At 43.8% G+C, this 15,129-nt stretch overlaps 1 protein-coding gene across 2 annotated transcripts in view; it reads right to left on the bottom strand.

The window, feature by feature from the left end:
* Positions 1 to 7,275: 7,275 nt before the first annotated feature.
* Positions 7,276 to 15,129, bottom strand: part of LOC140205015 (MOB kinase activator 2-like) — a 76,089-nt gene continuing 68,235 nt past the window's right edge. For both annotated transcript variants that reach the window (XM_072272075.1, XM_072272074.1), the window contains exons 4-5: positions 13,172 to 13,296; positions 7,276 to 11,979 (exon numbers count right to left, since the gene is read on the bottom strand). In XM_072272075.1, the coding sequence (XP_072128176.1) occupies positions 11,711 to 11,979; positions 13,172 to 13,296 (394 nt within the window). In that variant the 3' untranslated portion in view covers positions 7,276 to 11,710. The remainder of the gene's footprint in view (positions 11,980 to 13,171; positions 13,297 to 15,129) is intronic.

A 15,129-nucleotide genomic window follows, 5' to 3' on the forward strand; every position in this document is an offset into this window, starting at 1 on the left:
TAGAGGGAAGATGACGATTCTGGACTAATGATGAGTCAGGCACGTGGAACTAGAAATAGTCACTCCTGACTAGGTCTATTTGTATCTGGCCCTGGAAACAGTAAACATTGACATTCAGATAACAACAAGAGCATAAACACTCACTCACTCAGTGGCTACTTTATTAGGTAAAGGAGTGGACCTGATGTGGCTTTCTGCCGCTGTAGCACACCGTTGTTCTAACATGTGTTTACTTGACTTACTGTCGCCTTCCTGTCAGTTTGAACCAAACTGGCCATCTTCCTCTGACCTCTCTCATTAACAAGGCATTTTTGCCCACAGAACTGCTGCTCACTTTTGTTTTTGTTTTTGCACTATTCTCTGTAAACTCTAGAAACTGTTGTGTGTGAAAATCCCAGCTCATCAGCAGTTTCTGAGATACACAAACCAGCCTGTCCAATCATTCCACAGTCAAAGTCACTTTGATCACGTTTCTTCCTCATTCTGATGTTTGGTCTAAATAACAAGTGAATCTCTTGACCATGCCTGCCTGCTTTTGTGCATTGAGTTGCTGCCACACGATTAGCTGATTAGATATTTGTATTAATGAGCAGGTGTACCTAATAAAATGGCCACTGGGTTGATGAGCTGAGACACCCTGGCACACTTTGATATTTCATCACTATTTGCAAGCTACGTGGATTGCAGAGTTAAGAAATTTTTCCTTGTCCATCCCAACCAGAAGTATCTTGTAACTTGTGGTAAAGATTATCTTGATAGAAACCTTTGGTTTAATACCAAGTATGGTTTGCTGATTGAACACAAAGCCATAGAGAAAAAGTTCATACCAGTTGAAAGTTGTACAACACACTCATATTTCACTTGCTGTAAGAGAGTTACATTAGCTGCATATAGAGCACAAATTCATCCCCCTGCTCCACGACCTCAGCCTTTATTGCCTTGTAAGGTGAGGGATGGGGGAGACAGGAGGTCACTGGGATTGCAACTAAGAGGACTTTCCCCAGTCACAGACTCACATTTCACAATTTGAATGCAGAATACTTTCCCATTCTAGATGAATTCTTACAGAATGTTGGAACAGACCAGGCAAGCAGAGCTCATTTTGCAGCTTTGAAATTCCATGGGTTTCTCTGAACCACCGTCTTCCCCATCCCCCAGGGTTTCCAGTGGGTTGTTGTGGGAAGCTCCAAAATTGGCCCTCCTAAGGAACACAGTCCTTTCAGTTGGAAGCCAATCAGTTCATCCTCCAATGCTAAGGTAACAGCTCATAACTGGATCCCTGAGGGAAGATTACCTGGCCCATCGAAGCTCATCTCTCCATCCCTATTTGCATTCCCACCACTGCCTTGTGTCCATACCTCCTTTAGGCCCAAAGTGGATTGGCTGGTTCAGGTGATTAAGGTGTTGGGCCTTGCCTTGGGTTGCTCCTCAGCCCCCCTCCCCAACCCCACACTGCCAATCACTCCATCCCTCTGCCTTTTACATTGACTGAGGTATCTGGGCTTCAGAGAAACTGCACAGTTCCAACAGCAAGCTAACCCTGCGCCCCCCCCCCCAAATGGCACAGATTGGCCTGAGTTAGGTGACGTGTTTTACTCATGACAGGAGAAGATTAAACCCAAGCTTTGATACTCCCTGTGTGGATCTGCCACCAGTATTTTTTTAATACTCCTTCCTGGTTATAGTTCTGTCTGTTGAATACCTGTATGTACACAATGTCTGTGTGCATGTGTGCGTGCGTGTGTGTGCGTGCGTTTGTTAATAATATGCAGTAAAGCTGAATATGCTGTGCCATTTGTTTCAGAAGTTATTACACAGCATAACATTCAAAGAATTAATAGTTTGCACCAGATGATTTTAAAAGCAGCAGGGCGCTAAATGCATTCTCCTCCACTCACCAGTGATTTTTTTCCTTTGATTCCATCAATATAATACTTCATCAACTGAACAAACCTGTAAATTTGTATATGAATTTAGTGGGCTAGATTAAATTAACAAATAAAGTCATATACGAGAATTGCCAGTCTAACTTTATGATTTTATTATATGCAAATCTCAAACTGCATAAATTTAAATAAATTTGGAGGTATGCAAAACAGCAACACACAGAATGCTGGAGGAACTCAGCAGGTCAGGCAGCTTCTATGGAAATGAACAAACAGTTGATATTTTGGGCCAAGACCCATCTTCAGGACTGGAAAGGAGGAGGAAGATGGCAGAATAAGAAGGTGGGGGGAGGGGAAGAAGGATAGCTGAAGGCGATAGATGAAGCTAGGTAGTAGGAAAGGTAAAGGGCTGGCAGGAAGGGATTGGACAGGAGAGAAGAATGGACCATAGGAGAAAGGGAAGGAGGAGGAGCACCAGGAGAGCTGATAGGCAGATGAAAAGAGGCAAGAGGCCAGAATGGAAAACAGAAGAAGAGGGGAGGGGAAGAAGTCGATGCTCATGCCATCAGGTTGGAGGCTACCCAAGGTGATGCTCCTCCACCCTGAGGGTGACCTCATTGTGGCACGAGTGGAGGCCATGGACCTAAAGGTAGGATTAGGAATGAGAATCTGAATTAAAATGTTTGGCCACCAGAACGTTCTGCTTTTGGCGGATGGAGTGGAGGTGCTTGACAAAACAGTGCCCCAATATATGATGGGTCTCACTCACCAATGTAGAGGAGCACACTGGGAGCACTGGTGAAGTATTGCCTCACCAGAAAGGACTGATGGGGCCCTGAATGGAGGTGAGGGAGGAGGTGAATGGGCAGGTGTAGCACCTCAGCTGCTTGCAGGGATAAGTGCAAGGAGGGGGATTAGAGGGGAGGGACAAGTGGACAAGAGAATCATAGAGGGAGAGATCCCTGTGGGAAGCAGAGAGGGTGGGGGAGGTAAAGGTATGTTTAGTGTTAGGATCCCCATAGAGATGGGAGAGGTTGCAGAGAATGATGTGTTGGATGTAGAGGCTGATGGGGTGGTAGGTAAGGACAAGAGGAACTCATCACTGTTAGGGCAGTGGGAAGATGGGGTGAGCGTGGACAATTTGAAAATGGAGGAGATGTGGGAGAGAGCGGCATCAATGATGGAGAAAGGGAAACCCTGTTCTTTGAAGGAGGAGGACATCTCTGATGTCCTGGAATGGAAAGCCAAATATTGGGAACGGATGCAGCAGAAATGAACCGAGAAAAGGGAATAGCATTTTTACAGGAGACAGGGTGGGAACTGGTAGGTTTATAAAAGATGTCAGTTGACAGTTTGTCACCAAGAGACGGAGACCAAGAGATTGAGAAAGGGGAAGTAAGTGTCAGAACTGGACCAAACGAAGTGTGGAAGCTGGAGGCAAAGTTGATGAAATTGGCGTGCTCAACATGACTGTGTGAAGCAACACTAATTCAGTCATCAATGTAGCACAGGAAGAATTGGGAAGCATTATCAGGGAAGGCTTGGAACATGGACGGTTCTATGTAGCCAATGAAAAGGCAGGCATAGCTGGGGCCCATGCCCATGGCTACCATTTAAGTCCAAAGAATGTGGGAGCTACAGGAGAAATTGTTGATGGTGAGGACCAATACTGCCAGACAATGTGGTGGTGAATAGGAACTCTTTGGTTCTTTTATTGAGAAAGAAGTAGAGAACTTTAAAGCCTTCTTGACGGGGGATAGAAGTATACAAGGACTGGATATCTATGGTCAAAATGAGGTGGCTAGGGCCAGGGAATCGTGAGTATGAGATTGCAACTGTTGCAGATGCAGGTGGGAAGAGAATGAACCAAGGGGGAATAGAATGAAGTCAAGGTAAGAGGACATGGGGCAGGAGCAAGAAGAGCCAATGGGCCTACCCAGTCAAGTTTGTGGATCTTGGGAAGGAGGTAGAAGTGAGCAGTGCAGGGTAAGGGGACAATGAGTGTGGGGGCAGTGGATAGGAGTTCTCCAGAGTTGATGAGGTTAGCAGTGGTGTCAGAGACAATTTTCTGATGGTCCGGAGTGGAGTAATCTTCAAGAGGTGGTGCCTAAGAGTTGCCAGTGAGGGTGAGAAGAGGAGCATTTAGCAGATAATTTCATGGCTAAGGAAATGGTGCAGGGGACAGGGATTCAGATTTCAGGATCACTGGGATCTCTTCTGGGGGAGGTACGACCTGTACAAAAGGGACAGGTTACACCTGAACCTGAGGGTGACCAATACCCTTGAGGATAGGTTTGCTAGAGCTGTTTGGGAGGGTTTACATTATTTTGGTGGGGGATAGGAACTGAAGTGAAGGGCTAAGGATGGGGCACTTGGTTTACAAACAGATGCAGTGTGTAGTGACACTACTAGAAAGCACAAGCTAATGATCCAGAATTGCAGTCCACAGGATGAGCTGCAATGTAGAAAGGGGCACAAAATCGAAAAAGGTGATGAATACTGGACTGAAGGTGTTATATTTGAATGCACACAGTATACACAATAAGGTTGATAAACTTGAAGTACTGTTAGAGATTGGCAGGCATGACGTTGTGGGCATCAGAGTCGTGGCTAAGGGAAGATTATAGCTGGAGTGGCATTAGCAATGATCTTTCAAGAATCAATAGAGTCCAGCATGGTTCTGGAGAATTGAAAACTTGCAAATGTCACTCCACTCTTCATAAAGGGAGAGAGGCAGAAGAAAGGAAATTATAGGCCAGTAACTCTAACCTCAGTGGTTGGGAAGATTGTTAAGGATATGATCTGGAAGCACATAATAAAATAGACCAAATCAGCATGGCTTCCTTAAGGGAAAATTTTGCTAACGAATCAGTTAGAATTCTTTGAAGAAATAACAAGCAGGGTAGACAAAGAAGAATCAGTGGATGTTATGTACTTAAGATTTTCAGAAGGCATTTGACAAGCTGCCACACCTGAGGCTGCTTAACAAGTTAAGACCCCATGGTATTAAGGAAAGATATTAGCAAGGATAGAGAATTGGCTGATTGGCAGGAGGCAAAGAGTGGGAATAAAGGGAGTCTTTTCTGGTTGGCTTTTATGAGGTCGGTTGAGTGAGCTAGTGCTTTTCCCTTTGGAGCAAAGATGCATGAGAGAAGACATGATAAAGGTGTACATAAGAATGGATAGCCAGGGACTTTTTCCCCCCCCAAGGTGGAAATGGCTAATACCAGCGGGAATAATTTTAGGGTGATTGGAGGAAATTATATGGGGGGGTGGTGTCAGCAGTAATTTCTTTACACAGAGTAGTGGGTGTTTGGAATTCCCTGCCAGGGCTGGTGGTAGAGGCAGATACATTAAGAGCACTTAAGAAACTCTTAGGTAGGCATATGGACCATAGAAAATTGAGGGCTACGTAGGATGGAAAGGTTAGATTGATCTCAGAGTAGGTAAAAGGTCAGCACAACATCATGGCTGAAGGGCCAATACTGCAGTTCTTTCTGAATCTGTTTCCTTATCAAGACTCTGGGTGCACATTCGGTCTGTCTGGTCGTGAGAGCTGGAAATCATTGCTAGATCCCTTCTACCTCCCTCAGACCAAATGGATCCTGTTTCACTGTTCTTTTGGTGGAAAAACACTTAAGTGATATAATCCTAGAGCAGGGAAACAGACCCCTGGGTCCATGTTGGCCAGGATAGCCATCCAAGCTATTCCCATTACCTGCATTTGGTTCTTTTCCTTCTAAACTATCCAGCTGGTTCTTGGGAGTTTCCAGGATAGTATCAATGACATTAAGGCTTGAAGTCAGTGGCTTGGACTAGCTAATGCAGCACACCAAATGGGGTCTTTCAACATTGCAATATGCCATTAAACATTCATTAAGAGCATCATATAAATTTGCTCTCTCCATCACAAAAAGTGATTTTTCCCAGTGGCTACCCATTTTAATTCTACTTCCCAGTCTGATATGACAGTCTACAGCCTCCTCTACTGCCACGAGGCCACTCTCAGGTTGGAGGAGCAACCTGTCATATTCCATCTGGGTAGCCTCTAACCTGACAAGAATGAGCATCAATTTTTCTAACTTCCAATAATTTCTCCCCATCTCCCTCCATTGTTTTTCCATTCACCATCCTGGTTCTCCTTTCACTTCTTCTGTTCTCCTCACCTATACATCACCTCTGGTGCCCCTCTTCCTTCCCTTTCTCCCATGGCTCTCATGGTCTATTCTCCTCTCCAATAAAATTCCTTCTTCAGCCCTTATGGTCTCAGTCTAAAACATTGACTGTTTATTCCCCTCCATAGATGTTGCTGACCTGCTGAGTTCCTCCAGCATTTTGTATGTGTTGCTCTGGATTTCCAGCATCTACAGAATCTCTAGTGTGTGTATATAAATGCAGTAGGACAGCAGCAGCTGAAAACTTCCAGACAGGGGCAAAAGAGATAGAGGGAAACCAACCATTGTGAACAAGGCATCGAAGAACTATACTTACCAATACTGGGTAGTATTAAATGGTAACTACAGTTCCTACTTTTGCTCAAGAACTGCTTTCACCAAAAGTCTCACAACTGAATGGTGGAGCAGACTTGATGGGCTGATTGGCCTAATTCTGCTCCTATATCTTATGGTCTATGGTCTAATATGGCAACTCACCACTTCCTCAAGGGCAATTATGGATGGGCAAAAAATGCTGGTCTTGTCAAGGACCCTCACATTGGGGTGGGAGTAGACGAGTGTGTGGAAGCCAAGTCATTGGGTATATTTCAGGCAGAGGCAGATAGATTCTTTAATTAGCCATGGTGTCAAACTTTACAGGGAGGTTACAGGGAGATAAATCGGCTATGATGGAACGGCGGAGCAGACTCGATGGGCTGACTGGCCCAATTCTGCTCCTACATTTTAATGGTCTTATAAATGACCTGATCTATGTAACAATAATATTGCCAAGCCATGTTATATACTTCTAAGGGTGTTGTTTTCCCCCATGTTAAGCTAAGACATGGTGAATCATTAATTTGCTCTTTTGCATTACTTTGCATATGTAGCATTGAAGAGTGACAAAAACACATATGATGCAAAACTGCAAAAACAGTCAGCATTATGCAATAAGGAAAAGCCTAAACATAACAAACTCCACCGTGGATATTCGCGAGCCTGGCTGTGAAAGGAGGGTTGGGCATGGGGGCTAGCAACTCCACCCCGTAAAAACCCAGTGCTACAGAAGCACTAACAGAATCTCTAAAGCTCTGGGAGAGGAAGGATACACCTCAGGAAAGCATGCAAAACCAGCCCAGGACAGAGGACCCTGGCGAGCTACTCTTGGTAGCCTATGCCCCTGATGGCGCTCAACACTTGCACTAAAAATAACAAAAGGCACAAAGGTTCAGTGAATGTTCACACTTTTATTTTACAATTTTCTTATTGTGAAATGCAATGTATGACATTAAGAAGTTATATTACATCCAGTATTAACAGAGACTCCCTGTAAATTAACAACTCTTTCTAGCAATAAGCTATTATGGAACTGAAACATCCCTCTTGGTTTGGTGCAGACAGCTTGTAAGCACACTCTTTCCTGTTAACCGATCATTAAGAGCGCAAAGTACCCGTGAACAATTGGGAACCACATCATTCCTTCACAACCACCCAATGCTTAAGGGTTCCTCATGAGAAAGAAATAAAATCAAATGTCTATTAAAAAAAAATCAAGTTATTATCAAAGATAATCCCGGGTGAAGTGTGGCTCTGTTTTGTTATAATGCTGCTGACCTAGCAACCACTAACCCTGCCCATCAACAGTCCAAGAGATAATCAGCAGACATAATATTATTCAAGTTCAAAGATGAGGCGATGCAAATCATTAATCAGCATTTGTCCAGCCAATGAGACTGAATTATTTCCAAGAGTGCACCGAACCTTTTCCTTTTCTGTGTACCATTAAGTACTGGGTGGCACAGTAGATGGTGGTTAGTAACACTTCACAACGCCAGTGACCCGGGTTAAATTGCCGCTGCTGTCTGTAAGGAGTTTGTCCACTCTCTCTGTGACAGTGTGGCTTTCCTCCAGGTGCTATGGTTTCCTCCCACATCCCAGAGATGTACAGGTTTAGAAGGTTAATAGGTTACATGGGTGTAATTGGGCGGCACAGACTCATCAGGACACACTGGCCTATTACCATGCACTGACTCAAACTTAAAAACAAGTAGGCTATGGAGGTTTGCTAGGGAGGAAGGGTCCCATCGTATAAAGTACACAGAGGAGGTAGTTAAGCTCATTCGAGGGCAAGCTGTTGAGTTCTTGTCAACTAGTCTTGGAGTGATCACCCATAGAAGTGTATTGAAAGGTTTTATTTTAATAAAATCTACTAAAAAGAAGAAAGGAAGCTAAGCTTCAAAACTGACCAAGACCATCTTCACTACCACTCAAGGTTACATCAGCACTGTTCCACCTGGTCGTCAACCTTGTTACCTGGCCAGGTGTAGCTCCTGTCCTGTTGTCACACATAGACAAGTGGTCCCACAGCAAGATACAAATAAAAATGAATCAGGTTAACATGAATCATCTTCACTACCACTCAAGGTTACATCAGCACTGTTCCACTTGGTCGTCAATCTTGTTACCTGGCCACGTGAGACACTTCCAAGTGGTCTCACAGCAAGACACAAATAAAAATGAATCAGGTTAACATGAAAGTCCTGCACTTCTTAAATTAATGTACAGTGGGAACCAGAAGGGAGCTATCAGTCACTGCAACCAAAAAAAACATGACGTCAGACAGCATAACTCAATCATTCTGGTGGTTCTCATGAATTTAGTCGAGACACATGGTTTTGGTTTGCAATCCTGTCTCCAGTTCTGTAGTTACTGCATCTACAATTGACATGTAAATAGTCTCATCTTAATTTCTCTAAATAAAACATGGAGTTGTAGCTACTTAAGCTGCAAAATTTCTACGCAGAAGCAGATGGTTCCTCCCCTCTCCAAACTTCTCTCTTTAGATTTCCTCCCATTTTAGGAGAGGGAGCTCATGCAAACTGCTTACTTACATTTCCCCTGAGACAGTCTCATCAGCATGCAGTATACATGCACTGCACAGCAGACCACATCCACTAGAATCTACAATGCTATTAGGTCCTGGAATCTAGCTTTGCTTAAAAAACTACAGAAAGCAAGTGTAATCTGCTCATCAGCTATACTCCTGGAGTCTAAACATACCAAATCACAACTCATTCAAACTCTGATTATGACTATCATGGTGTACTTTTGATACCACGCAGAAGTGAAACGCCACTGGATTCTCTGACCTCCAGCCGGTCACTCCCTGTAAAGTGATTGTCCAGTCTGTGTTCCATTCCAATGGAAACAGAAAAAAAGCATGGCAAAATAAATAGAATTCACACTTGACAGGAAAAGAAAAAAAACAATCAATGGCGATCTTTTAGCTGCTGTTGCTATCTTTTAAATATTTTATTGTAACCCTAAACAGAGCCTTATCATGGATAAGGCTGATAAAAATGAACAAATATAGTGATATCCATTCCACTGCTCTGGTCATCAAAACCTGTGGAAAACAAACACATCACTTCATAAACCTACCGAACACCAGCCACTCTGACAGGTGTGTGCAGTGGTGAACACCCTAACTGTCCTGTTCATCAGGCAGGCGCTTTCCAATGTCCTTCACTCCATACAGATTGAGACTCAAGCTGTGACCAAAGCTCCAAAAAACCAAAGGGGTTACTAAAATAAAAGTTGATTTGCTTTGAACAGGGAAACTGCTCATTTCTGGACCCCCTTCTTTCCCAGAGTGTAAATTCTACCAATGTAATATGAAGAAGACTCTTAATCGCAGCTATTGAAAACAGAAAAGCTTTCAGGACAGGCATCTGAACAAGAAATCAGATGAACAACAGGCCTTTAGTACAGCCAGAAGGCATGATCTATCTCACAACTGAAGGATGAGGGGACAGACAGTCTTTGCAATGTTTGAACCGATGTCACAAGTTTCTTTTCAATGTTGCAACAGTGGGATTGGCCTACCTAGTTCACAGAAAGGCCATGTTAAAGAGAGTTGAAAAAGCAAAGAACGGTACTTTATATGCTCTGATCACAAAGAAATACACAAATGATGAAGAGGAAACTCATTAATGGATGACACAGATTTTCCCACTGGTTTAAAAGTCTTCAGAATGCATTCTCAGAAAAATACTGCATGAAGTGGCAGAGCAACTATGCATTGTTTCTCAACTCAGTGACCACAGAGGGTCACTCACTGACCATGGTTCCATTGGCTTCAATTACTCTGGCACTCAGAATCCAAATGGGCGATGACGACATTCACAACCAACAACAAAAAGTTCTCGAAATTTAGCTCAACAGCTTCTAAACCATTTTCCCTATTAACCCGCTCCAGACCACCTCCTAAACCAAAACATCTAGATACAGCCAGATAATGGAGGGCTTGTACCTTTACTGCCAACGCTGTTTTTAACATCCCATCGTGCTATTTGATTCCAAGTCATGCAAGGATAAAGCAGCAAAAATTCATACAAACACGTTGTAAACCCAGAGGCACAAGTGGGAGGCGAATCACACATATACACACACACACGCGTGCACACGCACATACACACACGCGATTCCTTTGTCATCAGTGATATTTTTACCTGTCGTACCTCTCCCAGGTCAGTAGTGTAGTACATTAATACAAAAATAAAAGAACTTTCAGCAGTCTTAATCATGACCCATGAACATGGCCCGTGGTACCCACCAACAGTAATGGGCAGCACTTGGAAATCTCGCTCAAGGAGGCAGGTGAGTGGGAAATGGTAAAATGCCACATCCTAGCAGCATCACACAGTTATCTGATACCAAGGCTGGGGCATGCTGTTGAGAGGGATCTATACTCTGCAACTAAGCAAACCTCAGAGAGCCTGTCCACAAGAGAAATGGGTTGTTTTTAACCTCACTCAAAAGGAAATTCAAATATATTTCAAGGCTGCAGATAAGCTTATTTTTGAGAGGCCATATAACATGAATGCCACTTCTGGACTTGCGGAGCTCACAGAGATTTCATGCAGAAAATTAAGAAAGTTATGGCATTAAGGAATCTTCTGATCCATAAGGATCATTAAATGTAGATCATCCTCAAGCGCTCACATGATGGCACCAAGAAGCATAAAAGAGGAAAGAGAAGGGACAAGAATAGCAGCAAAAGCTGTCTCCAGCTCAGTTCCAAACGTACCTCAGGACCTCCTCGCAACTAAAAACAAACCTCTACACAGGTACTATGAAAGTCTTTAGATCCATTCCATCCCATAACCCAAAGATCTCACCAATCACAATGCTCTGTTTGAGGATTTGCATATTTCATGCCTTGCTCTGGGAATGAAAGATCCAGTAGAAAAACCTAGAACTTCAGCGGTGGCAGTGAACGACATGAGTTAGCTCATGAGTGCTGACAGTCATAACTGGCCACTAGCCAGTTATGGCAATCTTCTGCAGGGGCAAGGCAACTCACTGCACTTACTCATTGGGTTAGTTAAATGGGTGGAGTGATACATATTAGATGGGTCAAATTATATAGAGTTAATCTATATAGAATTTAATATTCAACAATGGTAGCATTGAGCAAGGCCATTATAAAGGATATCTGCAGATCAGCTGGGTGGGTTCAACATGGTCACCATTTTGGGCCACTTGGATTTACTATTTGTTGGTCATATATTACTTCAGCGTTGCCACGGGCAACATGATCTTTGAAGTTATTATTCTTTCCACTAAAGAAAATATTTCTAACATCCGCTGTGTGCATTGGTTGTCAGCTCATCTGTGGTTGACGTGGTTCTGGGGCTGTGGTGCACCACTGAGGAGAACATCTGTTAAGTCCCTCATCACGGCTGTTTCCTTGGGGTCAACGAGATTGAACTCCCTGACAAAGATCAGAAAGTGCATGTACAAAGTATTGAGGTGTGGGTGCAGTTCGAGGGCCACCACCTCCTTGAAGTGGGCACAGTAGATGTGAGCAAGAACATGGAAGAGGTAGCGACAAATCTTCTGGATGAGCGATTCGAAAGTACTCGGGAACTCTTTACCTGTTGACAAAATGGGAGAATAGTCAACTTCACAAGGGCTTTCCACAGTCACATGCACAGTCACTAAGTAAATTGTTGTCAGGTGTGGAAAATGTCACTTCAGAAATAAACATTATACAATTTTCTTTCCCTCAATACGTGTGAATAAACTCTATTCCAATAATAAAAGTTACAACATTTCCCAGGGCAAAAATACCCTAATACCAGGCAGGATAATTGGTGAGGATATCAGGTAGTTTTTTTTTAAAAACAGAGTAGTGAATGCAATAGAATATGCTGCCGGGGAGGTGGTAGACACAGATACATTAGATTTAAAAGACTCTTAGATAGGCACATGGATGATAGAAAAATCGAAGGCTATGTAGGAGGGAAGGGTTACACTGATCTTGAGTAGGTTAAAAGTCAGCACATCATTAGCCAAAGTGCCTGTATTATGCTGTAATGTAAATGTGATGAACATTTATTTAGTACCTTTCAGAAACACTGTATATCCCACAGAACTTAAAGCCACAAAGCACTTCTGAAGTGTAACATAGAAGTACAAATGCCAATTTGTGTTCATCAAACTCCCCAAAATAGCAATGTGACAATGACCAGATAAGCTGCTCTGCAGTGATATTCACCGAAGGATAATTACTAGTTAGGAAAGAGTGAGAGATGACTTACAGCAAATGCATTAAAATAGATTGTGAGGTAGTGAAGACAGATTAGTTTCTTGTTTTGATTTTGGATATAGGATTCTGTGTTGCTTTGCCAAGCATGGTGGGCATGCTATGTTAGCGCCAGAATGTGTGGCTGCCCCTAGCACATCCTTGGGTGTGTTGGCTGTTAACGCAAATGACGTACTTCACTGTATGTTTCCATGTACATGTTCAAAAGTTTAAAGTAAATTTATTATCAGAGTACATATATCTCACCATATACAACCCCGAGATATATTTTCTTGTGGGCATTCACAGTAAATACAACACAACAGAATCAATGACACACAAAGACAGATAAAGAACTAATGTGCAAAAGACAGCAAATTATGCAAACACTAAACAAAAAAAATAGATAAAGTAATAAATAAGCCTTAAAAGGGAGTCCATAAATTGAGGAATCATTTCAGTATTGTGATAAATAAATCTGAATCTGAATAGTACCAAGCCTACCTTATGTGAGAACTTTCTTTCAAATTAGAAAAACTCACCATACTTGGTAGGAAAGATTTCCTCATCAGTCAGTAGTTTTTGGATGTGGGTCATCACTAGATCAATATACTGTGGTGCAGTACATTTTATTTTCTTCCCCCGCTCATCTGTCCAGAAGTACTGACTGCAGTAATGAAGCACATCAGAAAAATACAGGATGAGCATCATGGTTCTGAATGGGCTGTTCCACATACACTTGCCTGTATCAAGCTTCGACTCTGAGAAGAGCTTTACAGTAAGCTCTAGTGTAAAAACAAAATGTTGATATCATTCAAACCTTTGTGCCTGTTTTATTTTCTGTTAAATAACAATTTTTCTGCAATTCAACTCTATTTGTGTCAAACAGATCACCCAGCAGCCACTGTCTCCCAACTCCACCCCTTGACCCATCCCCAATCAGGATCCACTTGTCTATCAACACACATCAAAGTTGCTGGTGAACGCAGCAGGCCAGGCAGCATCTCTAGGAAGAGGTGCAGTCGACGTTTCAGGCCAAGACCCTTTGTCAGGACTAACTGAAGGAAGAGTGAGTAAGGGATTTGAAAGTTGGAGGGGGAGGGGGAGATCCAAAATGATAGGAGAAGACAGGAGGGGGAGGGATGGAGCCAAGAGCTGGACAGGTGATAGGCAAAAGGGGTATGAGAGGATCATGGGACAGGAGGTCCGGGAAGAAAGACAAGGGGGGGGGGGGGAACCAGAGGATGGGCAAGAGGTATATTCAGAGGGACAGAGGGAGAAAAAGAAGAGTGAGAGAAAGAATGTGTGTATAAAAATAAGTAACAGATGGGGTACGAGGGGGAGGTGGGGCATTAGCGGAAGTTAGAGAAGTCATGTTCATGCCATCAGGTTGGAGGCTACCCAGACGGAATATAAGGTGTTGTTCCTCCAACCTGAGTGTGGCTTCATCTTTACAGTAGAGGAGGCCATGGATAGACACGTCAGAATGGAAATGGGATGTGGAATTAAAGTGTGTGGCCACTGGGAGATCCTGCTTTCTCTGGCAGACAGAGCGTAGGTGTTCAGCAAAGTGGTCTCCTAGTCTGCGTCGGGTCTCACCAATATATAAAAGGCCACATCGGGAGCACCGGACGCAGTATATCACCCCAGCCGACTCACAGGTGAAGTGTTGCCTCACCTGGAAGGACTGTTTGGGACCCTGAATGGTGGTAAGGGAGGAAGTGTAAGGGCATGTGTAGCACTTGCTCCGCTTACACGGATAAGTGCCAGGAGGGAGATCAGTGGGGAGGGATGGGGGGACGAATGGACAAGGGAGTCGCGTAGGGAGCGATCCAACATATTATTCTCCGTAACTTCCGCCACCTCCAACAGGATCCCACCTCTAAGCACATCTTTCCCTCCCCCCCCCCCGCATTCTGCAGGGATCGCTCCCTACGCGACTCCCTTGTCCATTCGTCCCCCCGTCCCTCCCCACTGATCTCCCTCCTGGCACTTATCCATGTAAGCGGAACAAGTGCTACACATGCTCTTACACTTCCTCCCGCACCACCATTCAGGGCCCCAAACAGTCCTTCCAGGTGAGGCAACACTTCACCTGTGAGTCGGCTGGGGTGATATACTGCGTCCGGTGCTCCCGATGTGGCCTTTTATATATTGGCGAGACCTGACGCAGACTGGGAGATCGCTTTGCTCAACACCTACGCTCTGTCCGCCAGAGAAAGCAGGATCTCCCAGTGGCCACACATTTTAATTCCACATCCCATTCCCATTCTGACATGTCTATCCACGGCCTCCTCTACTGTAAAGATGAAGCCACACTCAGGTTGGAGGAACAACACCTTATATTCCGTCTGGGTACCCTCCAACCTGATGGCATGAACATTGACTTCTCTAACTTCCGCTAATGTCCCACCTCCCCCTCGTACCCCATCTGTTACTTATTTTTATACACACATTCTTTCTCTCACTCTCCTTTTTCTCCCTCTGAATATACCCCTTG

Source organism: Mobula birostris, chromosome 11 (genome assembly GCF_030028105.1).
Source record: "Mobula birostris isolate sMobBir1 chromosome 11, sMobBir1.hap1, whole genome shotgun sequence".
Lineage (NCBI taxonomy): Eukaryota > Metazoa > Chordata > Chondrichthyes > Myliobatiformes > Myliobatidae > Mobula > Mobula birostris.